Raw genomic sequence first — 25,611 nt, 5'->3', positions numbered from 1 at the left:
CAGACCCTTCAACTAACTACTCCTTCTCTTCACATACACAGCCTTCGGTCATTGTTCTAAGTTTTTACACTCCCCAAATAAAAGGATATGGGAATGACTTTATTGTAAATCCTATGGTGGAACAGTTGGAAATTGAGATACCCAGCAACATGACATATTCATGGACTATATGGGGACTTCTTGATCTCTTTCAAGTAATAACAGCTATAACAACAACAGAAAGAGCAAGTACTGCTTTAGCTTATTTACCTACCTACTTACCTATCTACCTTCTGTCATCTGCCTACCTATGTGTCTAAATACGCCATACTGATAGTTTTTGTTTGTTATGGCTGCCTATGTTGGCTGGGGCTACCAAAGGTGGACCCCTCTCAGAATTCTTGGAAGAAGTGTAAATATATATATGCTTTACTGTTAGAGCGTACAGCTGAAACTTATTGGATTTCGTTAACCAATAAAAATTAATTTTTTTTTTTAAAAAAGGAATTCCTAGAGAGAAATATGACACAGAACATCTGTTTCCCAAATCTCTCTAACCTTTCTGAAGCTTTTATCATTCTGTTGCACTGTCTTCTTCCATTGCATTCTAAACAGGTGAGGGTAAGTGTCCCCAAGGCCTCTCCCTTCTCTGCCTTTCCCTTCTCTGAACATTGCTCACTCGCTTGGGAAGAGTTTCTGCGTCTTAATATTTGCACTGTGGATCCCCCGTGTTGTTCTGTTTGCTGTCTTTCCTGCCCCATGATTTTATCCATCCCTTCTCATCTCTAGACAACATAGATAAAACCAATATAATATCTATTAGAAAAATCAATTTTAAATGTTGCACATTTTAAGATTAATATGAACAAAATTTTTATTCTCAATGTCAGCAAAAGATATAATATGCATAGTCATGAGCTTAGAAAAATGTAAAAATTAAATAATTAAACATTATTGAAAGAAAATAAGATTGCAATAAAGATAGAGACACGCCGTGGTCTTGGGTAGAAGGACTCATTGTTGTGAAATGTTATTCTTGCATAATTGATCAACGCCATTGAAATAAAAATCCTAATGTAATTTTTAACTAGAAATTAATCTGAAATATAAAAGTTTATGCATGGTGAGGGCAGTTTTGAAATATAATATGTCAGGAAGCAGACTCACCTAGCAGAGGACAAAATATATAAACAAAGCTATGGTGTTCAAGTGGCCTCAGGTAGAGAGCCTTGGTACCAATTAGAAAAGACTACAGAACAGAGTTCAGTATCAGATTCATATATAAAAACTTTAATAAATAATAATAGAAAAATTTCTATCTATTTAGAAAAAGAGTAACACAAAAATACAATCTACTTGTATTTAAAATGTAGGCACAACCTGTGCTATAAAATTTTGAGGTTAAAACACAATAGTTTTGTATTTTTGGAATGTAAAAGGTATTGTTTATTAAGAAAAAGATAGATTTTAATATGTATATATGCACATACATACTTAAAACATTTTGGACTATGAAAGATATTATAAAGTTAAAATATCAAGAACATATACAGACTAACACATACAAATAAAAATTAAAAGTTAATATAAAAATCAGAGATTAAAATAGACAGACAAAAAAGAAACAGCAATAGTCATGAAGTATGCAGAATAAAGACAGCTCAACTTCAGGGAGATAAAGATACAATGAGATACAACTTCACATCCATCAGACTAGAAATAAAAACTAAATCTGAAGTAAAATGGCAATGTTAATATGTTCACTACAAAATATTATTTTTTAATTATCTGTATTTTTATGTTTGAAATGTCTTTTATATTTATAATCATACATGCAGTGTGTGTATACACACACAGAGAAGGGTTATAAAGCAAACTTGAAAGCAGATAACACTAGTGAAGAAGATTGTTAGTTGAGGTAAAAGCATATTATTCAAATTTTCCAGTACAAACATGCTGATTTTGAAGATATCATTCAAATGTATTATATTATCATTTTAAAAATCAAATGATTCTTGATATTTTTAAAAAATACATAAGAAAAAAGAGCTTATTGTTTAGTACTGTATACCATGAATATTATACTATAAAAAATACTTCTTTGAAGGGAGAATGAAGGCTGAAAAAATATTGACTTTCAAAATGAGTTTTGAGATTTATTAATAAATTATAGATTCACATTTAGTTTTAAAAGTGAACTAGAATCATATTTGACCCAGCTTCTCAACTGAAAGGGAAAGAGAGAGAGAGACTACGATTTCTAAGTTTGACCCAGCTTGCAAATGCTTATGTTTTTAACTAGCAGCTGGAATTTTAAAAAACAAAAGGAAGAATATGCTCAGACTTGGCACATGCTTGCTGATTATTGCCAGGAGAAATATTACTCAAGTAAGTTTTATTGACCTGACAAGAAACAACTGCTATGTCAAAATGTATTTAAACAGAACATTTTTATTTATAGTTTGTGCATTTAATTTGAATAATCTTACCATAATCGTGGTTGTTACATGTGGTTTTATTTACGTTATAGGCCCGCTAAACTACCTTCTTAGCGATTGTGCTTTCTCTAAAACTCTCTGGTATAACTATCCTATAACCATTATTCTACTAGTACTTAGGTACATTTCTCTTCGAAGACCTAAAACACTTCAGTACAGACCATAGATTTAACCTTTCTCCCTCTTTCTGTTAGGAATGGTGGAAATATAATTTACGACTCCTATCCGCTCCTCTTAAATGACAATCACACTAGTAACTTTGTTCACATTTTTCAAAACTTTATAAAATAACCACTCATTGAACATCCAGTGTTTTAAAGTTCTAATGAGAAATCTCAGCTAAACTCAGCCTATTTTAATGAGGAAAAGGTATACGATTGGATGGATTTCTGCTCGTGGAAAAATGTGTCTGTCTACCAGAAGGCCGGAAGTTCAGATCTGCTCACATTTATGAAATAATTTACTTCGTAGACTCAAGCTATAACAAACAGACTCTATGAGCCAACATCAGCTTGGCAATATCTAAAGGTTATGTAATGTTTTGAGTAGAGAATAAGAGGCATTATAATAATCTTTTGACTGGTCTCAAGGTTTTTCGATGCCTGTTATTTCAGTATAACTAATAATTTATAAGAATCAAAAACTAAGCTAATTCTTGGGAAGGAAGTCCCAAGCAATTTTAGTGAGAAGATCACTTCGAATTCTTATTTCCAGAAGCATCTGAAGAGTATCATTATGAAACAGAAGAAATTTTAACATGACTGGATAAACACCAGAGAGTAAAATTACAAATTTCTCTTCAAGGTGAAATATTATAAAATGTCTGTCACTGCAAGAAATTCATTGAAGTGCTCAAAGACAATTAGCATAGATAGAAGATAACTCAATTTGAATTGTTCCTATATTATTTTAGAGAATATTTGTTAAATATTTAACAAAATTACTTGTTAAATAATTCAATTGTATTGCAATCACACAATCAAGATATTTTTTCTTTGTGTTCTAATCCATAACTAACTCTTTTGCATTCAAGGGATATAATTAGGGCTATTTTCTAATTGAAATGACAGAAACAGTGATTGTAATTAGGTTGAAGATGGTCGGAAAACAAAGGAGAGTGTTAACCACATCTAGAGCAATTTTTACCATTGTCTGTGCCCAGAGTACTCACAAATATCATCCAGCAGGTCCAAAATAGCAACATTCAGAAAATTCATGAGAATGGTGGTAACCCAGGTAACAAGTCACTATTTCTAGAAAATATTTTAACTTCCACCAATGGTGTATTTGTACCTTACTAATATATAAAGGGAATGTTGCAGAAAACCTTCGCATTTATGAATTCATTATAATTATTATAATTATTTTAAATAAATAGTTCTCTAGAGGGACTGGGGAATGGTATAAATATTCCTTACTCTGTCAAGTGCTAAAAATTTGCTAGCATAATTTTTTTTAACAATTTTCTTTGCTTTCATTTTTTTTTTTTTTTTTTTTTTTTTTTTTTTTTTTTTTTTTTTTTTTAGATCTACATCTGAACTTTTCTTTCTATCCTGACACAGATTCCAAGAAATCAAAATATTGCTAGGAACCAGAGGCTAAGGGAGGGATATATTGTGAAAGAACAGGACACTTAGGACTTCTGAGATCCTGGAAATTTGACTAGACATTCTATAAATATCTTTAAAAACTCCTGGAATATGAGCAGAACACTTAACCACAAAAGCAAGAATCCATTCATAGGAATCTATGAGCACAGCTGCCCCAGAAGAAAAGGTATTAATTTAGCAGCCACGGCCATCATCATCCCTACTCACAGTTTCCAGGTTTTTAGCTCAGTGTTAAAATACTTTTAAAGTCTATTTCACCAATTTATTAACATAAACTCTTTAATCACACTATGTGCCTTTTTAAAAATATATTATTTTCTCCAAACTTTCATTACTTATTTTTTCCTTATTTTTATCATCTTGTTTTTTAGTTGGTTGCTTTTTGATCTTCATTATAGTTAATTCGTAACATTATGTTTACTTCTTGCATTTTGTTTTCCTCTTGATTTTTTTTGTAGATATGCCATGGTTTCTAATGCTATGCACTTCATTTTACATGTCAGATTTATGATTTCGTATATTCAAAACATTTATGGAATCCTAGAGTTGAGGGAAACTTTGTAAGATAATGTAGCTCACTTATCTTATAAAAGAGAAAACTGAGTCTGAAAAATTAATGGATTGGCATAGAACTTTAGAGTTGTAATGAATTTTCCAGAATTTGTTCTCTTATATAGGGAGCAGCAGCACACTGCATAGTTTAAGGAATTATTGTGATTGGGCACTGGAGCCATTTCTGGAAGGGTCATTTGGAGTATGAGGGTTGCGGGGAACTGGTTGTTATTTGGGGAATGAATTAAGGAATAAAGAAAACATTGACAGCTCTGAGCAGTAAATAGCAAATGGAAGGGTCACAGAAAACATTCATGATCTTATTACAAAGTGTATTGGGATATTAAGGTAAACTATAAATAGTGTTTTCAGGAAGATATTTGATAGACTCTAATGTCATCCTTACAAACAAGGACTTGAAAATATGGTTAATAATAAGATGTTTAAGTGATTTATAGCTGATTTAAAGAGCAATTGTTAATTTTTTTCAGGAGTAATCAATCAAGAGGAATACTTCTGATGCATTGTTGCAGAATTTTCTCAGGGCTGCCCTTTTGGTAGTGCAGAAAGGTATGCTGTTCAATTCTCTGGATAATTAACTAGGAAAGATATGCATCATCAAGTTAGGCTTATGGACTGAATCTAGCAATATGATATTTAACTGAAGCAAAGACAAAATACTTTGCATTTAGTCAAGTGAACGAAGTGGGTAAATGTGGAATGGGGCACATAGAACCCCACTGTGGTACTTAGCCAGCGGTAGCTGTGGTCTCAGTCAAGAGTGCTTTGCAGCTGCCTCTTGTGTATGAGTGTTGTTAGATGGCAATCACGGAATGATTGGCACTGTCACCAAGAAAAGGTAACCAACTCTGCATATCTTAGTTTAGGCCAATTTAATACATGGATAGACAGCCAAGGGGAGGAAACAGGCAGAGGAGGGAACTCTTTTCTTATGAGAAAACAAGTGAAATTGCTGGGTATATTTAACTGATTGAGCTAATTTAAGAATATCAGAGTCATAATGTATAAATATTTGGAAATCATCAGATTTTAAAATGACTGATGTTTGCTATAAGTTTGTGAGTTATTAATACATAGGGGTTTGCTCTGTTAACTTTCCAGCTTTGTAACTTTGGGAAAGTCACTTAATCTTTCTACACCTTAATTCGTTGATATTTAAAATGGAAATAAAACCTATCTCATTAAATTGTGGTTAGGATTAAAATGATAATATGTGTAATGGATACAATATTATTATGACATAATCTTTTCTAAGACTTGTAACTACATTATGTTTTTATTATATTATCATATGTTTAGAATATCTGATAATTGGCAAAAATTCAACCTACAAAGATGTGAACAGATTGGGAGAGGATGGTCATGGCATTAATTAGGATCGAATATGTAATGTTTAAGTGGGGACTGATTTATAAGCAGCTAGTTCATTAGTGAATATTTTTATCTTGAAAAAATCTGCTTTCTAATCAACATTGCAACTGCAGAGGCTTAAGTAATAAACATTCAGAAAACAATAACTGTCTGTATTTCTGACTAGTCAAGCAAAAAGCATAGTATTATTTTAAAATAGCTTAAATAACAGTAGAAATTATTAGGAAATACTTGTGAAAAATCATTGCCTGACTCCTATCTTTTGCCTTAACTAAGTTTTAGCATAAATTCCAGAATAACCAGTCTGAGTCATATCAAATGTAGTTTTGAAATTAATATGAAACATTAAAAAAGCAAACACATCCCATCTATCCTTAGATATTTTTATTCCAAAACTCTATTAAAGCATATTTTTAAAGTTTTTTTTTAATTTTGGTCAGAATTTTTTTTCAAATTGACACTTAAAAATATTTTTTCTGTAACTTTAAGGATTTAGGCTGTTCTTTATGGAAAAAGTCCTTTCTTCGCCAATTATTTCCTTATATTTTCCTTTCCAACCTGAATAATTAAAATTTTTTTAACTTTCTCACATTGGTGGTGTCTTCCTTATTACCTACATTTCTCTTTAGACATGAAATACATAACTAGACCCTTCATAAATATAGTGATAATTTATGTATCCTATAGCATTTTTGTCTTTTAATAAACAACAAATATTTAGTACGACTAAGAAATTATCATTCAATATTCTTCCAAGATTAATCCTCCAGTTCTCTTTTTCACCTAGGGAAAAATAGCCCATTTAGAAATTTTTCCTATGGCAAAATTAAAGGTTAGGAATTAAATCTTTAGGTTTTTTTATTTGTTTGTTTACTTGGTTTTTTTACCCCTATTACTGTACGTTGATTTGTTCTGTTAAATTCCTTAGGGGCATAGTCTAAGTCATAATATAGTTGTGTTTCCTTCCCTTATAGATTAGCTGTTTCTGAAGCAAATAAATAAGATGCACTTACAAATAAAACTGTGATATCATTGAAAAGTTGTCTTTTGGAAAGATAGCCTTATGTTTTACTTCCTGCAGCCAATTTCCAAAAAATAAAAGTAAAAATAAAAAAGATTATGTACTGGATCCTAAACTTCAGACACTAATAACAATCTAATCCTGAGAAGAAAGGTTAGCGATCACTTTAATATTTAGCTTATCTTCACTAGGATCATCTCTCAATTTTACATATTATTAGAAACAACAGCACATGAAAACTATATACTATTTTTAAAGATTAAATAAAGCATTTTATAAAAAACATAGCTTCATTGTAGAATTCTCTCTGTAGCATATATGAGTTAATATTTTTATTGATATTTTATTAGGTCTCTACTGATGTGAATTTTGGAGAAGCATATTTGTCATGGTAATTAGCCAGTACTTTCTGGCTGAACTTGAGAGTAAAAAAAAATGAGTATTAGAATGAGATAAATAAATGAAACTAACACAATTTTTTTACCCCTAAAAGCAAGCATTCACAGTACTTATTCCAGAATTCTTTATGAAGTTGAATGAAGGATATTCTAGACCGAAGGAATCAATGGTATGTTGAACCTCTAACTTTTATAAAAACAGTCTGGTAAACTGTGTTGAGATTTAAGGATAAAGCACATTATGCGGCAGGCCTTTAGATTTGATAAGGAAAATGTCTGACCTTGGAACATATAAATGGGGCCACATTCTCTCCTCTTGCTCAAGTGCAATTCTCAGTGATGAAGTTTTAGCTTTCTAGGTTAAACTAAGCTCCAATTTTACTGTTGTTATTTCATTTTGATTTTAAATGGCAGCAGAATAAATCACTATGATAAACACCATTTGAACTGCAGCTAATAAATTTTTCTATATATTTAAACATTGAAAACGAAGTAATTTGGTTTTCTGTTTTTGAGGTTCCGGGCCAGTGCTATATGAATCTACACTCCATGAGTGAACTAGATTAATTGTATTTCCCAAATAGCCTCTAGGAAACATATTGTTCAAATATCACAAATTGTTTTTCATTGTCTTTCTCACTCTTTCCTTCTGTCCCCCAATTTTTCTTAAAATCAGTGATGCTGCCTTTCTTTTGCTCTCTTTTAGTCTTCATTTTTAATACTGTCCAGAAATCTCACTTATATTTATGTCTCCAAGCAATATTTTCAACTTTATTTCTCTATTATTTACACAGCCATTCCTAATTCAAGCTCTATTACAAAACATTCCATAATCTAAAATAAATGTCTATTCAAAGTGTATTTTCACTAGAAACACAGCATATTTAAGCAGAAGTCAGCGTTTGCACTACTTTTTCCATAAATCATCTGCTGTCTTCTAACATATGTAAACGAAAGAACATTCAATCCTCACGATGGAGAAAAATCTTGGGAAAATCATCTTTATAGTTAATTCTTATGCAAATCACTGAAAAACGTCTTCCAAATGTTCTGTTTCCTCCCCCACCCCCCGCTATTGTCTCAGCTCTTTGAAATTCTCATTAATTTATGACGAATTTAGCTATCTAGATGGAATTCTTTTCATTCTCTTATTCAAATAAAGCTCTTGCCTGAGGTTCTTTTCTAATGCCAGATAAGTGAATATGACTGGAAAAAAAAAAAAAAGGAGTTGCTCAGGATTTTCTTTATTGTTTTCAGTCTGGCATATCTACTATTATTTCCATGATCTCAGCTTGTATTTTTTTACATGCAACCTAATACTTTTTCTGCTTGAAGAGTTTCTCCAGAGGTGTGTCTAGTTTCTAAGATTATCCCCCAAGTGCCCGCTTTGGGGTTTTATGGAATTCTTTCAATGCTTTACTCCATTTTGGTCTTCATGAATAGAATGCCTCGCTCAAAAGTTTTTAGTACGAAAAACTGCTTTAGTAGTGTCTCGAAATTTTGATACTTAGTGCTTTCATTGTTCTTTAGTACCAAATCCTTCTTTATCTCTTCTTTAAAAAGTCATTTAGTATATGCTGTTAGTTTCTAAATAATTATTGTATAGTGATATATAATAATTTATTTTAATATATAATAATTTATAGTAATTTTATATTATTGTTGATTACTTTGCATGTTAGCCAGAGGTCACATTCCATCATGTGTTTATTCTTAGGAATTAATCGAAGCTTCCTTTTCGGCTTACTACATAATTTTTGTAAATGTTCTTTTATGCTAAAAACAAATAAATAAAACTATGAGTTTTTTATCCATCTATAAATTACTGGTTTTGTTCAAATATTTGTACATACACTCAAGCAAATTATTGATTTATCTATTTTTTAATCATAGTTCTACCTGCTTTTGTTTTATATTTTTGAAAATTATATGGAAGGCATTTTTATAATCATTATAGCTCATTTATGTATTGTTTCTTTACCAGCATGTTACCCAAGAGTTTGTCTTATGATTTTTTCCTTATAATTTATTTTTCCTAATTTTTTTAGACACATTTACCTGATATGTATTTTTCTATCTTTTTCTTTTTAAGTTTTTTTGCATGGTATTTTTAAAAAGTGTTTAGTTGACAACATATTATTATATTGTAATATTTCTTAATATCTAAGTTGGGAATTTGTTTTGTTGGGTGAAATCAACCTTTTGCATTTATTTTAATTATGCTAGTATTGAGGAATTTTTTTATCTCTTTCTGTGCTTCATATATACTATATTTTTATTAATTTTATTTTTCTCTTTTCTCACATTCTATTTGATGAAATCAGGATTTTTAGTTCTGGTTTGAGAGTTATTTATTTCATTTTTATTCTTTGAGGTTAAACTTAGCTCATACTTGTTTTTATTTTTCTCATCAATTTTTATCACAAAACTGCTCTTCCTCTGATTCTCTCTGTATGCCTCTTTCTATCTTTTCCTAACACTACGAATTTGTTGTATCATCCAGGATTTTAAATCTAAAATATGAATGTACACTTTTACGGGTGCAGAATTATTGCTTGCTGAGAACAAATAATTTTCTAAGTTTATTTCTAAATAAATTTCTAAATTTATGCACTTACTACTATTCTCTTAGTGGCCTTCTCCTTTGTGCTAACAGTGTGTCATTAACATATGCTTATCATCTTTAATTGGATTTTTATACTTGCATAAATAACTCCTCAACTAGTCCTTGATGTCCTTCAAAAGGATATTTTTGTGCTTTATTTACGATTGTATTACCAAACCTAATAAGTGGAATATATTAGCTATTTGATAGATATTATTTACTTAATGCTTAAATGGATGAACATTCTCCAGGTCACTTAGAAGAGTCCTGATCAACATAGACTTATTGAACATTTATTGACTTGAAGAAGGTTGATCATCATGGGCCATTAAAATCTTTGCCTTTAAATTATGTTTCTTTTTTGCTTGATTTCTATGCCTCTGGTCCCAATTTGCTTCCTTTTCCCCTTTGCAGTCAGAATTCATTCGACGGTAGGCACTGTTCCTTATAGCTCTTGCTTCCCAGTAGATTAAACTCTTTTAAATCTTTTAACTTGTCATATTTAGCTTTTATTTTTTAAAAGTGGGTAATTGTTCTGAGTTTAAGAAACACATCTTAAAGAATTTGACTTTAGTAGCTTCTACTTTGAAAAGATTTTAATATCTACTATAGGAGTTTAATAAATAGTATCTTTCTCATGAGCTAAGTTAATTCATAATAAGGAGGCAGGAAGTGTTTAATGATTGAAATATGAAAGGGACAAGTGAGGCAAGCTACTCACTCCTGATAAAGGAATCAAGAAACAAGGGGAGGGGGCAAGAGGTTCTATTTTCCCAAGTTGAGTTTTTGACTGATTTGGGAATGTTCTGGGCAAGACAGAAAGAATAAACATTCTTGTTATGTCAGCACTTGCTTCTTGCAAGACAGCCCAGTATCTTTCTTCACTCAAAAAAAAAAAAAAAAAAAAAATAGTCCAGTCACCCAGCTATCCCTCAGCTATATTATTCTCATTTTTCTTAAAGAACAAATGTTCATGGAATAATAGATTTTACTCACTGCTCTCACTTTCCCATCATGTACTTTTTGTTAACTTTTTGGAATCCAAATTTGACCCCATCATTCTAATCACATCTGTCTTTGTCACGAATAACAATGGCTCTTTTTTCAGTCATCTTTTTAAAAAACATTTTGCAGCATTTAATACTGATAAACGGATCTAACTCTACAGGCTCTTCTCTTTTGAAGATAAGATTCCTACGACAACCATCTACAACATATTATTATTTGAACCATTCGATATAGCTTTTAACAGTGTATCCCCAGTTCTAACTCCTCCCTTAGCTTTTTACTTAAATTTCCCAAACCTCAAGCATATTAACATTGGATATATCAATATTCTCTTCAACATTTACTTCTCATCCTGGGTTTTCTTTCTTTGTCAATATTCCCAATGTGATTCTATTTCTCTAAGCTCTTTAGCGCTAAGTCTTTACATCCACTTTGTATGAAAATGAATGAAGAGTTACAGAATATACCATCACAAAAATGCCACTTGAGCATATGGATTATTTTGAGCTAGAGGCACTCGAAAAACAGCGGTTGCAACAAGGGCTTCCTAATCTCCCCTTTTCTTCCTGGAAAGCAGAGATAAAAACGCCCATGTGCAAGAAGTGCTCCCTGTACCAGGAAAACGGAAACATTTCTCCATGGAGAATCAAAGTCAAGGGAATTCTGTACAAACAGACCTTGTTAAAAAAAAAAAAAAAAAAATCTTATCTTCCTCTAGCCTCCCCCACATAGTTTAGTTACCTTTCCATAATTGTCTATCTTTGTCCAACCTGGTACAGAAGCATTTCCTTTTCACTGCTTCTCTGAGTCTTCATTTTCATATGAGGGATCCCATGTTACATAAAACTCATAGGAATTAAATGTGTACCCTTTTCTCCTGTTAATCTGTTTTATGTCTTTAATTTTCAGGCTTAACAAAAAAAAAAAAAAAAAAAAAGTCTAAGAGGGTTAAGGTAAAATTTTGCCTCCCCTACAGCATCAGCCTCTAACGTTTCTACCTTCCACGTCATTGCCCTTCGTCCCTACTTTTATTCTTCTTTGTTGGTATATTGTGAAGCCTTCTTGAGTAAACTTGGGTCATTTAGAAATAAACTTGGGTCATTTGGCTGAGAGAAGCTTTAAGAGCATAAAATTGACCAAATCATGTTCTTTCTCCGAAATCTGGAACAACTCCTCACTGCCCATTAGGTGATAGCCAGCATCCCTGGTTTAGCAATTAAGGCACCAGTTTCCCTTAGATTACTTTGCACATGACTTTTTTTTTCTCAGTACCTTCCCATGTACCTAATTTTACTTCCAAGACACAGAGCCAGCCTGCCCTCAAAGCGCCTTCACAGTATGGATGAAAAATCTCTGCTGGGAATCTTTTGTTGCCCCTCCTCATTTATTGCTAAATAGCTCCCCCAACTAAAACTAGATTATTTTATTTTCCTTTTATTTAATTTAGTATTTTATGCATGGGTTTGCTTAATATTTAAGAATTACTTATAAAAGTAATGCATTTAAATCTAACAAGAAAGGCGTTAATATTAGAGAAACAGATATTTCCACTTCCCTACTTTAAGAGAAACCAAGGCGGAAGGAGGGCCGCGTTCCCCCTGTGAAGTAGGCACGCCATCTAGTGACCACTACACCACACTACAACCTTGCCTCTGAGGCCTGGAAGCCTGAAGATTCACCTTCAAATTTTCCTCAAGGAATATATCAAAACAACCCCCCCCCCCCAGGATATAACAAAGTACTATAAGAAAAACGACTTACTTTTTGAATAGCATTAAGCATGCAAACCAATTAGTTTAGACTTGATTATATAGATAAGTTCAGAGAACTAGAAGGACCTGAAATTTGTATGTGTTGACGTTAATCTGTGATGCGTATGGATCCACTTTGAAAGAAGATATTTAAAGAAATGTCTATAAGCTTGGATAAATCTCTGATAAAGTGAGATAAATTTCTTTTCTCCTGTGATAATATACACAGCATACCTAGCGGAGTATACTCTGGATAAATATTATCTGAGAGGCGGTGTAATGGTTTAGAGGCAGCAGAGATTTCGGAACCAGATGGTTGGCTATTTCCAACTTCCATGAATTGGAGCGCAATATTCAGTTGTTCAAAACGACCACTTTGCAATTGGAAACATGGGAACAGCAATATCTTTATGGCGAGTAGGAGAAATAATATATGGAAAATACTTGGTCTATAGCAGGCACACAATAAAAAAAAATGATAGTTTGTTATTAATCATGATTATTCCTTTCACTTTTGATAATTTATATAGAGACATAAAGCTGCTTTTGAAGCTTAAAATCTGTTATTCCTCGGTCTTCAGTTTAGTTCTTTATCATGGTATAGAGTGCATGTATTGATAGACATTACTTTCAATACCTGGTGAAAGATACAATGCTTATTTGGTAAGTATTTGACCAAATGTTAGAAAATAAATAGTCTACATAATATATTAAAAACCAGTTATATCTACTATATTTTTTAAAGTATTCAGAAAAGTAAGTTGTTCGTACTTACAACTCTCTAGTTGCATTATACATGTTTGCACATCCATTGGAAAATTCTTGAGATCCATTGGACAGGAAAGTGTTAATGTCAATCTGAAAAAATATCAAAGCAATTATTCTTAAAAGAAACTTATGACATCATAATGATATTATATTGTTCAGGGTACAATTGGAAAACAATGTTACTGCTGATGGTGACTGATATTTAGTCAAATAAAATTTGCTCCAACTTGGATATGTTATTTACCCTGAAACAGCTGTACACGTATATAATGGGTTTTTAAAAGGGATCGGGGGGGAGCTTATATTTGAACATCCAAGTCACATTTTTTTGCTTGTGCATTTATTTATCTATATTTACTTTTTTTCCTTTAGAGAGGGCTGTAGATTTCTAAAGTAAGCCTATATTTCTAGAAGAGACTCTCAAAAAAATAATTTGAGAGTCAGTTCTATAAAATTAATACCAAATGCCAAAAGACACGCTTCCCCCAAATCACAAGGGGAGCACATTTGTGGAGGCGAAGGTATTCAGGGGATTGCAGTCCTGAATGTGGAAAGGCAGGGTGCAGAGAAGCAATCCTGTGTGACACCTTTCAGTCATCTTTGAAACTGCATTGAAGAAGTTGTCGATGAACATCCAGCAGTATTTACCAAAGAAATTAATGTTGAATCTGGAGGACTTAAAAATTCTAGGTTTCAGACTGGAGTTTACTGTTGTGGGACTAGGGCACATCACTAAGTCTTATCAAGGTCAAGAAATAGCTGTCTAGAATATGTGTGACATCATTCCATGTCCACCAAACAACTTGTAATCTGGCTGCACGCAAAATGGGATGACTTGGATGAGGTACACCAGCATTCCACTCATGTTTCCTATTTCAAAAGGGATTCATATGTGGTCATTCCAGATCATTCGTCACTCTTGAATATTTTTTTTTTTATTGGACAAGTTAATTACCAAGTATCTTCAGGAGTTACCAAGAATTTGTAGTTTCTGGACCTGAGAAAAAGAGGACCAGATCCAAACAACCCAAACTTACTTAAAGTTCTTTTCAGAGATCTCTCGAGCCAGCCCTTTTTATTGAAAGTATTCCCAGAGAAATTCACTATATTTGTGAGCACCCGAGGCAGGTCCATTTCCCTAAACTTTGTGACCAAAGGCAGATCACTTCAACTCACTGTATTTGTTTTCACATCTCTAGAATGAAGATAATAATAGTGTCTACTCTGGAGAGATGTTGTGAGCAATACATGAGTTAATACACGTAAAGTACTTAGCCAAGTGCTTGACACACAGTAAACAATAAATATTCGTTATTGAGGATTATTAGTACATTCTGCCACTCCCAGACGTTCCGGTCTTTCCCTCCCCAAAATTATAAAAGATGAGCACAAAAATGACTGAATTAAATTACATGCAAAAATGGTTTAAATTTTAACAAAACGTAATCATCAGCTCTAGAAAATGTAACCACATTCTCCAAAATGGCATTTTTATACAGACCATGCACATAAAGTTAAAATGATGTATGTTCTACAGTGACTACCCCTGGTGAGATTCAATTAACATAGTTTGAGAGACATAAATGAAGCGACATGTGAAGCTGCTGAAGTTTTAAGAGTCCCAGGAGGATCATCTGACAATTCATTCAAGTCAGAGTCCATAACACACTAAAATAACTCATAGAGTTCATGCTTCAAAAGCAATTTTCTCCTGGCTCGGCTCAGTCAAACGAGCCTGTACGTATGATGCTGCAGATTTACAAAGTTCTCTCTTAAAAAGGTGATTCTAAAAACAGTCGGACACAATGTTCTCTGACTTGCGAGAGGGTTTATTAGAGGTGTATGCACAAGTACATTTGGAACGTATGCACGTTAATTTTCCAGACATCAACATCCTCTGGCCAGCCAGTTTCAAATGCTAGCTCAGAGAATTAATTCTGTGACCTTTTGTACAGAAGTAAATAGCATTCTCAGAATCTTTTCCAGACTCTCACCATGCGTGTGATGTCAAATTCATATCCTGGCTATTTTTCTGGCATAAAATGAGACATTACATAATTCTAAAAAAAAAAAAAAAAGTACTTGAAAGGAATTATTTGGGAAAGAAAAACCCTGTTTGTAGAACTCTTGTCATAAATCATATCTTGAAAAACATTTGTTTATTGACACTCTCTTTTTGTTTAAGGCACAATATAATTGTTTCTTTAACAACATATGAATGAAAAAATATGTGTCAACTTGGTGAGTATGATACTGAATTTCTTTATCAAAACATTACATATAAATTATAATTTTTCCTGACCACATCAAAAGAAAACGAAATTAGAAGTCAATTAATTACATTCTACTGGTTTGGGAATGAATGTCTTCTTGTGTAAGAGAGGACACTAAGTTCTCTTTCTGAGACAGGACACATAAACAGGATATGATGTTTTAACTTTCTCCTAAGACATCTTGGCTTAGTGAAGTAGTAGTATTTAAAAAGATGACTATAATCTGTGACAAACAATTGACCTGATGAAAACTGAGGTCTTACCCATTTTTGAACAAGCACTGCCTACAGTATAGTGTCTATCTTAACCATTAATTGAAGTATTAAAAAACTGTTTTCTGATATCTTTGTAGGCTCTTTATGAAAATAAACATTTTGATTAGTTCCTAATATTTCTAAATTTATTGCTATAAGGACTATTGCTTCTTAATGAATTTTCATCTTTTAAATATTATCTGTAATATAATAGGTAATATATCTATTATGCTTACCATGTGATAGGCACTATTTTAAATACTGTGTGTGTATTTTTTTTGTTTGCTTATTTATTCCTACAAATTTATAAGAGAGGTAAGCTATATTATTCCTATTTTAGAGATGAGGAAACTTAGAAGTTAACTCACTTGACATTACAAAGCAGAAAGAGCCGAATTCATAACCCTGGGAGTCTAGCTCTAGATTCCACGCCTTCGATCTTTAAATAAACTGCTTTTCAAAGGCATGTTTCATAAAAATGGTTTCTATACTTAATGTGACTTCTTAAATTTTATGTTTTTTTTTTTATGAGACAAGAAATGAACATTTCATTCAAGATTAGTAAAATATACACAAATAATTCTTCCGAAAGAAATCAGAGAAATGTAATTATACTTTAGAAAATATAAGAATTTCCCTATGGCTTTAATATCTTTATGCAAATTATTTGGTATGAATGATTCTACAAAGAGTAAGTAACCCTCAGGAGAGATTAGATTGTTGGAACACTAGAAGAGAGTTTAGAATTAATGTTCAAATTTGGAGTTTTGTTGTCATCTGATTATAGAGATGATCATAAAGCTTATCAACCCATCATCAATGCAATCTCAGTGTTATTGATGCTCAGTTAAGGAAGCAACTATAAACTGCGGCTTCTTCAGAAAAATTACATAGTCACGCACAAGCAAAATTCTCCTAATGAATTTTATGACATTTAGGAATTGATTTCCTTTATATAAACAGCATATTTAAAAGCAACCTTTGAAATAAGTTTGCCTTTTCTATTTAAAAATTAATGCCTGTAAATATTCAAAAAATAAATACATAAGTAAACTTTAATTCGTTTCACAACTAGATTTCAAAGAGTGATTATGTTTAGCTTAAATAAAAGCTGAAATTGCATTGTGATCTTAGACAAGTCACTGTGCATAGCATTTTTGATATACAATTTCTTCCCATTATTTGATTTTTAATGGAATAGTACTTCCGTAATGTAAGTAGCTAAGTTGGTGGTATCAGTATGTATTACTAGCATTAGTCAAGTAAGCAGCAGATAAGATTTAACTGCCCATGATGTGCTTTAATTATCTTGTGAAAAGGATATTGCCACCCTCACTTCACAAGTATTACACTTAGATAGATTAATAACTTGCAAGAGTCTTTACAGGGATAATTTGTGGATTCTGGGAAATCCCACAAATTTCTATGGTTTTGTTTTAGTTTTCTACTTTCTTTTTAGAAAGATAAAATTCACATCTTTCGTGCCTATCATATGCCTGGCACTATGCTGGGTGCTTTACATACACTATTTCAGACTCATGAGAATTAGTATTTTCGCTATCATGAAAAATGAGCCTTTCACAAGTAAAGAGACTTGCCACCAACCACAGCTGGTAAATTCCAGAGCCTGGATCTGGGGTGAGCGTCAGCTCGCCCCGGGCTCGTGTTCCTTGGGACACCTCTCGCCGGAGTACCGAGACCAAAAGCCTCGACGATTCTTTCCCCTTTGTAATTTCTCAGGGTTGTTTATGCAATTGCTAATTTTGAGAAATTAGATAACTTCGTTCCCCTGGACCAAGAGAAGGCTTGCTTATATCTTGCTATAAAATCAGTGAATCCCCCAAACTCGGTGCCCCACAGCTGTGACACGGACCCACAGTGTGTGTTAGGTCTGTCTGGCCTGCTGCATTGTTCCACTGAGATCGAGGACAAGGGAGGAAGGAGTAAGGTAGATATGCTGATGTGTGCTGCTTGCTTGCCGCGGGTGAGAAACTCCTTCGCCTCTGACCCAGGAGCCTGTGTCCTCAGTCAGCACCCATTAAATAAGAAATGGGTTAACTCCACAGAGTAAAATCAATATCTAACTTGAAAATCTGGAGTCATGTTTCTGGCCCCAAAGCCCTTACTTAAAAAGTACTTCATTTAAAAATGATCAATATAATGCATGTGTATTAGTTTGACAGTTCAAACAGTTATATAAAGCATATAAAAAACAATCGTACCTTTGCCTTACCCATCCCTACTTCCATTTTTAACTCCTCAGAGGCAGCCTTTCGTTAGATATTTGTCTAAGGTTTACATTCATGTCTAAATTGCTAAATGTTATGCTCAATTTTTTAAATTTGTAAAATTTCTATTAATTTTCCACGAGTGAAAATTAGAATTAATTTCTCTTTATGCCATGCTCCATGTACACTGAAGTCTCCCTCTATACTCAAAATTTAGTTACATAAACATTTATAGTTAAATTAATAATCGGTATTCATGCATGTTATGAATATGTAATTATTCTTCATGGTTAAGCTTAGTAGTTTGCTACGATTATAGCTCTTGGCATAACCTCCTTGAGATTTTTCTGGCATGCTTTCTGCCTAGTTCAAAAGGTAAAAAAGTAGCCCCTTGTCTAAAGAACATGGATGAGAAAATCAGGAATAGAAGGTTCACTGTTTCTACAGAGTTTAAATCAATCCTTTTTCTTTGATCTTTTTTCTAGCCTCCACTTTCTGAAGTCCTAGTTGCCTCAAGTTTCTGAAAGTTCAAGGATATTGTTTTCTCTCTTTTGGGCTCCCCGACTTTGACTTAGGTTTTGGCTATCATTGTCTGTTACGTCAGTTTTCACAAGTGCATAGATTTTTCAAGCTTCCTAAAATATGTTGCCATCATCATCTGTTGCTGTATTCTTTTCCATGACTTCCATCCTCCTGTGTGTGAATACCATTTTATTCCTGACTTGGGTTATTTCTTTGTTTTAGTGAGTTTTAGGAGAAAGTAAAGATAGATGGATAAGTCCAATAGGTCAGGTTTGCCAGGACGTTCTGCTTCTTTCTTTAAACAATTGGTAAAGCCAGAACTCTAATGAAACATCGCAGATGCTCCATTTGTAAATCGAATGAGTTTTTCTTTTTTCCTAGCGCAACTTTTGTTAACAAAGAAACTGTATGCCAGTTGAAAATTTCAAAGTCTTGTGAGATTTCCAAAAACAACTCACGAACAAGTTTTGGTGGTGTGAGCCAGGACATAGCAAACAAAAACTGGGAGCTGAGAAGCATCATCTCTTTCATCCGAATTCGTACCAAAAAGACGGAAATGCTATTCCAAATTATTCCATAACTTTTTTCAAAATATTAGAAGACGTGAGAAATTCATGACGGATGGCACCATTTTCCGATTCCAATAAAACTTGATATAAAAAACTAAATATCCATAATCATATGGACCACATATTGCATTTTAATTCTATCAGTGGAACTATTCTAGACATTATAACTGCGAAATAATTATTCCATGATACCTGGTGATATAGTCTTGCAATCTATGCCACCCAAAAATGTCTCCGAAATGAAACAGTGCCTCATAAAAAATAAATCATACCTTTCGCAAAGTTAATTTTAAAATTAGCAGGAAAAAAGTTAAATTTGCTTTATTTGCACCCTGTCATGGATTTCGCGCTGCGTATCATGATTTCACAACACAGAGGGCTCAAAGATCACGACTTCGGTTGAGCTTCTGTCACAAAATACATGTATTTAATTCATAAGTAATATGTAAGTCTTTCTGAAAGAGCCAAACAATACAAAATCACATATAGTAAAATCTACAGTTCACATTTATTCCTTCCCAAATTCAGCTAATCGTCTCCACAGCTGGTTATTTTCTACCAATTCCGTGCATGGATTTACACGTGTATTTTTACACACATGCTTACGTATGTAGAACGTTTTAAGTAAAAATAAACCTAAAACATTTCTCTTAAACTTAAATATGTTTTTGCAGACTTTATAATGAGTATACTTAGGTCTATCCTGCAGAATATTTCATGTTATAAGACTATCACTGTGTTCCGCCTTGTTCTCATCGAATTTACAGGGTCTTTTTTGTAGTTGTTCCTGCTTCAGAGGTGCAGTGGGCATCTCTGTCTTGTGCACACAGGAACACATAGGTAATGTAAATTCCTAAAAGTAGAATTGCTGAGTTAATAATGAACGACTTTTATATTTTTATATATCCTAACAAATCATCTTTCCCAAAGAGTTAATACAAAGTCATATGCCCACAAAAAGGGTATTAGACAACACTAATGTTAACAATCTGTGACTTTATGACAACGAATTTATTTTAAAAAGTTTTTTGTTTGATACTTTTTATTTCCCCCCATCAATGTCATCTTCAACTGTCAAATATAATTTTGAAACTCGAGATGAGAAGAAAAGTCTATTATTATATTTACTCATATTTTTTGCTTACTGTTTCCTTTCTATCTTCTGATGTTTCAATATTCCTTTTTCTACTGTTTCCTTTCTGTTTGGAAAACTTCCTTAGCTAAACTTTCAGGATAGGTCTGCTTGTGGCAAATTCTCTTAGTTTTCCTTTATCCAAGAATGTCTCGATTTTCCTTTCATTCCTAAAGGATATTTTCAGCGGGTACAAAATTCTGGGATGACAATTCCTTTCTTTCAGCACTTAAATGTGTCACTTCTTTCTGGCCTGCAGGACCTCTGATGAGAGATCTGCTGTCATTCTGTTTTTTTCCTAGTAGTAAGATATTGTTATTCTCTGGATGCTTTCTAAATTTTTATTTAGTTTTTATAATTTATGTATGATGTGACTTGGTATAAATTAGGCTTCTATTGGGACTTTTTTTGTCTGCACGTCTTCATGTATCCAAGTTGTTGGCTTCTTCATTTCCAAGTCTGGGATATATAAAGGAAAAAGAAAATTCCATAAATTGACCTCCAAGTTGTTTCTCAAGTTCCAAGTTACTCTGTCAGTCGGTCTCCTTACATCTACCATAGGGAGGCTCCTCAAGTTTGTTTGATATATATATGTGTGTGCGTGTCTTTGGTTTTTAGTTGTACTTAGCAGAAGAAATGGGGGAAACTATGTCTGCTCTACCTTACACTATCTTTTGAGACATATCCTTTTTAGTAATTTTCCATAAAGGTTCAAGATTCTCTTGCTTAGACCTGGGATTCAACATTAAGTTATTCATTTCTGTGAGAGCACAGGGTTTAATTAATGATGAGACCAGAAACCTTCCTTTATGTCTTATATAGCAATTAATTATTCAGGATCATATTGACACATATTAGTTTTCAGAAATCTGGGAAAAAAGTGTCACTTTAGAGTAGCATGGTGTTACCTTGCCTCTCTTAGAAAATAATAAGTGTATTAAAAAGAAATTTGTTCACATAAAATAGGAAAATATGAGAAACATACATTGAGATGAAGAGATTAACATTATTTATAAAACCACTTTGTGGAAAAGTTTTTTAAATTACTAAGATTAAATTTTCATCTTTGTTATTTCTCATCTTATTACCTGGTAAAAATAGCAACTATCCCTGATATTGGGCAGAGAAATTCAAAATCAAATATCCCCATGTTCAATGAGAAAAAAGTTGACAAAAGGAAAATAGAGAGATAATATATAAAGAGTTAATATTTAGCCTAAAGCATTAGTATTAAGTTTACCTTGATATCTTTTCAAATATGTTACGGGTGATACAAATATTTTTGAAATGGTAGACTTTTGCTATAAATTGAATACATTTTATAAGTAAATATCTAACGAATGTATTGTATACCTGAAACTAATATAAAATTTTAAAATATATATGTTTTATATATTTTTTCAGGACCATTCTGGTCCTGATTTCCTGTTGTTATTGCTGTTTTTAAATTTAAATAAATGAATTAAATAACTGTGGAAGATTTAAGATAATCATTTTATTTTAGAATATATCTAGGTAAAAAGCTATTTGCTGAATTTATACCTATTTGATATTTAACGAACAGCCAATGTTGAATGAGTTCTAAAGTTTGACTGTCAAGAAATTTTATTTTTATTATTTATATTTTGGTATTAATTATCATTATGTTTTCATATTAGTTTTGTTTATTTAATTTTTTTATGGTGACATTGCTTGACGAAATCCATTAAGTTGCAGGTGTACAATTTAGCAGTAAGGCACATATATATTTATACTGCATATTCACCTCACATAGTTAGATTTCTTTCTGTCACCACATATTTGACCCCCTTTACCCTGTCTACCTGCCCCCTCCCCCTTCCCTTCCTACCCTCTGGTTAATATTAGTTTTAAAAAACTGCATGGTCTTCTGAGACATGTGTACTAAATAACTAAAATGTAAATAAGATCTTTCTAAAATGATGACCAGAGAAGTTCAAGGAGATCTAAAAATGTATATATACTTGACAAATAATTTATGGGAAATGGATCCCAGGCAAGCAAATCTAAGTATTTCTTTACCTGTGAATATTTAAAGGAGTATGCATACATAAAATATAATCACAATTTATGATTATACAACCTTCCATTCAATTTGCTTTTAAACTACCCACCAACTTTTGTCAATGTTAACAACCTGGGCCACTTGTTTAAAAAGTGCATTTCCAAGAATTTCTCACATAGTTCCCAGATCTGGAACATACAGACGGTTATTGTCTATTAGACATGTTTGAGAAATAATACATTAAAGGAACTCGGGTGGTACAATGAAAGCACTTACTCAAAAATTTCAAAACACTCACTAAAAACAAACAAACACAAACATACTTTTTCATTAAAATCGGGAATTTGAGTCTATGGCTCACCTTATTGAATAAAGAACATTTCCATTCTTGAAAATTCTTAACAATTTGTTGTCTGTAGTAACTTCATGAAAGTTGGCACCCTTTTCATTGGCAAAGAACAAGTCAGGTTTCCAAATGGAGTCCAACATGGAAGGGTCTAGGTCTAAAGAGTCATCAGGATATTCACTATATGCAAGGCGAGGATCATTCCATTTCTGACGAAGAAAGATATTCACTCTGTAATCCTATGATAAAAGAAGAAAAGGGGAAAAAAAGACCTGTGCTTTAAAGAGTTGATATCTTACGTGCTATTCTTTGGGATCCTCTGAAGTATAACGGAAGCCACTGACATCCTCGCGAGCTTTCCAACCCCCACAATCCTTACTCATTACCAAGGGCATTTGAGTCCTGAGGCTTTGCCCATGTTTTTAGTGACCTATATGCCTCCAAAGAGAAGGTCACAGACGATCAAAATTTTATCATACTTGTATTTTGCGGTCCATTGAAATTTTGCCTCCTGCTTTGTCAGAATAAAATATTTGGTTACTATTAGAAACTTGAAGTAAAATATTTTCAATTTTGCATTTATTTTCTAGAACTATTTCTTTTAGTAGATATCTAAGAGGATCCAAAATGCATTTGTTAAATTTTCTTGAAAGCTGTCTGTTTTACAAAAATGATCATATATCATATATACTTCTTTATAATGAAGACACACATTTTCATGCTTAATACAGCATTTAAAATCTATAAAATAGGTGAATTGGGAAAAATAAAAGTTGATTTTGTAATAATAAAAGAATCATAAAGGAACATTATTGCCAGTAATTCTTCAATCTTGGCTAATGAGATTTCCCAATTTGATCTTTCATAGTTTAGTTAAAGAGTCAATGATTTTAGCCACATTCTTGTTCACAATTTCCAGACTAATGTATAAAATGACAAAGATTGGATAGCTGGGTGTATGGGCATTTGTACACAGTATAGGAATAGAAGCGTTGCCTAAGACTTTATAAATACAATTTTCCCTTAGATGTTTTGAAATAAGCAAATAGATTAAACACATAGATTTCCTTATAAGCATGAATAAAGTAAACATTTTAAGAACACTTTATTTGCATGGAAAATAGCCAAGGCTGGAAATGTTGAGAGAAACTGAACACCAGTTTCCATCTATTTTATTATTCCATTAATACCAAATTAGCAGTTGTCAGAATATAGTAACCAAATAATAGCAAAGGATACTTCCATAATATCAGATTTAGTACATGGCTTATATTGCAGGTAGGTCAAATTCAGAGTTTGCAGTGAATGTTACCAATTCTTGATCATTATATGTGCCCTGAGACACCTATCTTCTCATTGAAACTGAGGCTACGCACCAGACATTTTCTGCTTGCTAGGTGTCCCATATATCTTTCAAAGTGCCAGTGGGGCAAAAGTCATTTCATTTTTTTTTTTTAACCACAAAGCTCATGATAACATGCAAATCTCAGCCACAAGGATCTCTAGAAGTTGTAAATGAGGATAAATGAACAATCTTCTACTCGCCAGGGATAGGCCAACATTTCCTAGCCTACAGTTCAGAGCACCATGAAGCAGACCTCCATGCTTGGTGGCCAGTTTTTGTGTTCCTCGCTCTTCTGCTGTCTGTACCTTGGCCTTATGTCCCACCAAGGGGACTGGCAATTAGACTGAAGTCAGTTTCTCTCTGCCTTACCTATAGGAGAAGGTTAAAGCAGGACAAGTTATAATGATATCTGCCAGGGAAGATAACTGACTAGTAAAGAATTTCCTGTGGAACCGATTCTTAAGATATAGCTTAAAAATTTAAGTATTTTCCTGCTGTAACTAATTTATTGATTGAGAACACTACAGCTTTTCCCCCTACTGTGAGGCTAAAATAAAAAGTGCTTTTAATCTGCATTATATGTAATAAAATTTGGTTGACTCTATCTTTATGTTATTGGTTTAGTGATAAACTTCATAAACACGATCTCAGATCCTCCAGAAACACTTTTTGATCTAAGCGTGAGCTAAAAAAAGACATCGAGCATCCTTCGGTTTCTGTTTCTCAATCACACGAAGAAAATATCATCTGTCACCTGTCACAGAGGCCAAATGTTATCCTATATCCATTGTGCTCTTTCTGTCAATAACCAGAAATATCTCTGTTTTCCTAGTTTAGGTATTTGGTTTAGGGCCATGGTCCAAAGCAAAACTCAAAAATGACCATACCCTGAAAACCTAGAAACTTAAGTTTTAACGGTCCTCATAGTTTGGGTTTTGATCTGCTTGCAAATGAACATTGTGCTGAGAAGATTCCCTATTACATAACCAAATTCAGCATTTTAAAAATAACTTTTTAAGGATGATTCCTCATAGCCAATGTATCCCATTATACCTAGCAACCAATTATATTAATTATTTTTGCATCTTGATTGTTTGTGAAAATGTGCAAAGGTTAAATAAATAAAATGACATAGCCGAATAATAACACCCTAAAGAAATTCTTGTAACTTAATTTGAATTAACTTGTTTATTATAGAAGACCATGGACTGGAGGAAATAGCTTTGCAAATCAGAAACTAATGAATGCATATGCAGCATATGCAAAAAAAAATTTTTAATGGACTTACTAAAACCAGTTTAAAAATTCAATGACTCCTAGACTATACATAAAAGAAA

General features: G+C 32.6%; 1 protein-coding gene across 2 annotated transcripts in view; it reads right to left on the bottom strand.

Moving 5' to 3' along the window:
• The window catches only part of GLRA3 (glycine receptor alpha 3), a 133,353-nt gene that overhangs the window by 47,559 nt on the left and 60,183 nt on the right, over positions 1 to 25,611 (bottom strand). For both annotated transcript variants that reach the window (XM_016120091.2, XM_016120092.2), the window contains exons 4-5: positions 22,945 to 23,168; positions 13,590 to 13,672 (exon numbers count right to left, since the gene is read on the bottom strand). In XM_016120091.2, coding sequence (XP_015975577.2) covers positions 13,590 to 13,672; positions 22,945 to 23,168 — 307 coding nt within the window. The remainder of the gene's footprint in view (positions 1 to 13,589; positions 13,673 to 22,944; positions 23,169 to 25,611) is intronic.

Source organism: Rousettus aegyptiacus, unplaced genomic scaffold, assembly GCF_014176215.1.
Source record: "Rousettus aegyptiacus isolate mRouAeg1 unplaced genomic scaffold, mRouAeg1.p scaffold_m13_p_16, whole genome shotgun sequence".
Lineage (NCBI taxonomy): Eukaryota > Metazoa > Chordata > Mammalia > Chiroptera > Pteropodidae > Rousettus > Rousettus aegyptiacus.
The sequence above is the reverse complement of the archived record's forward strand: the minus strand, read 5'-3'. Positions and strand labels throughout refer to the sequence as shown.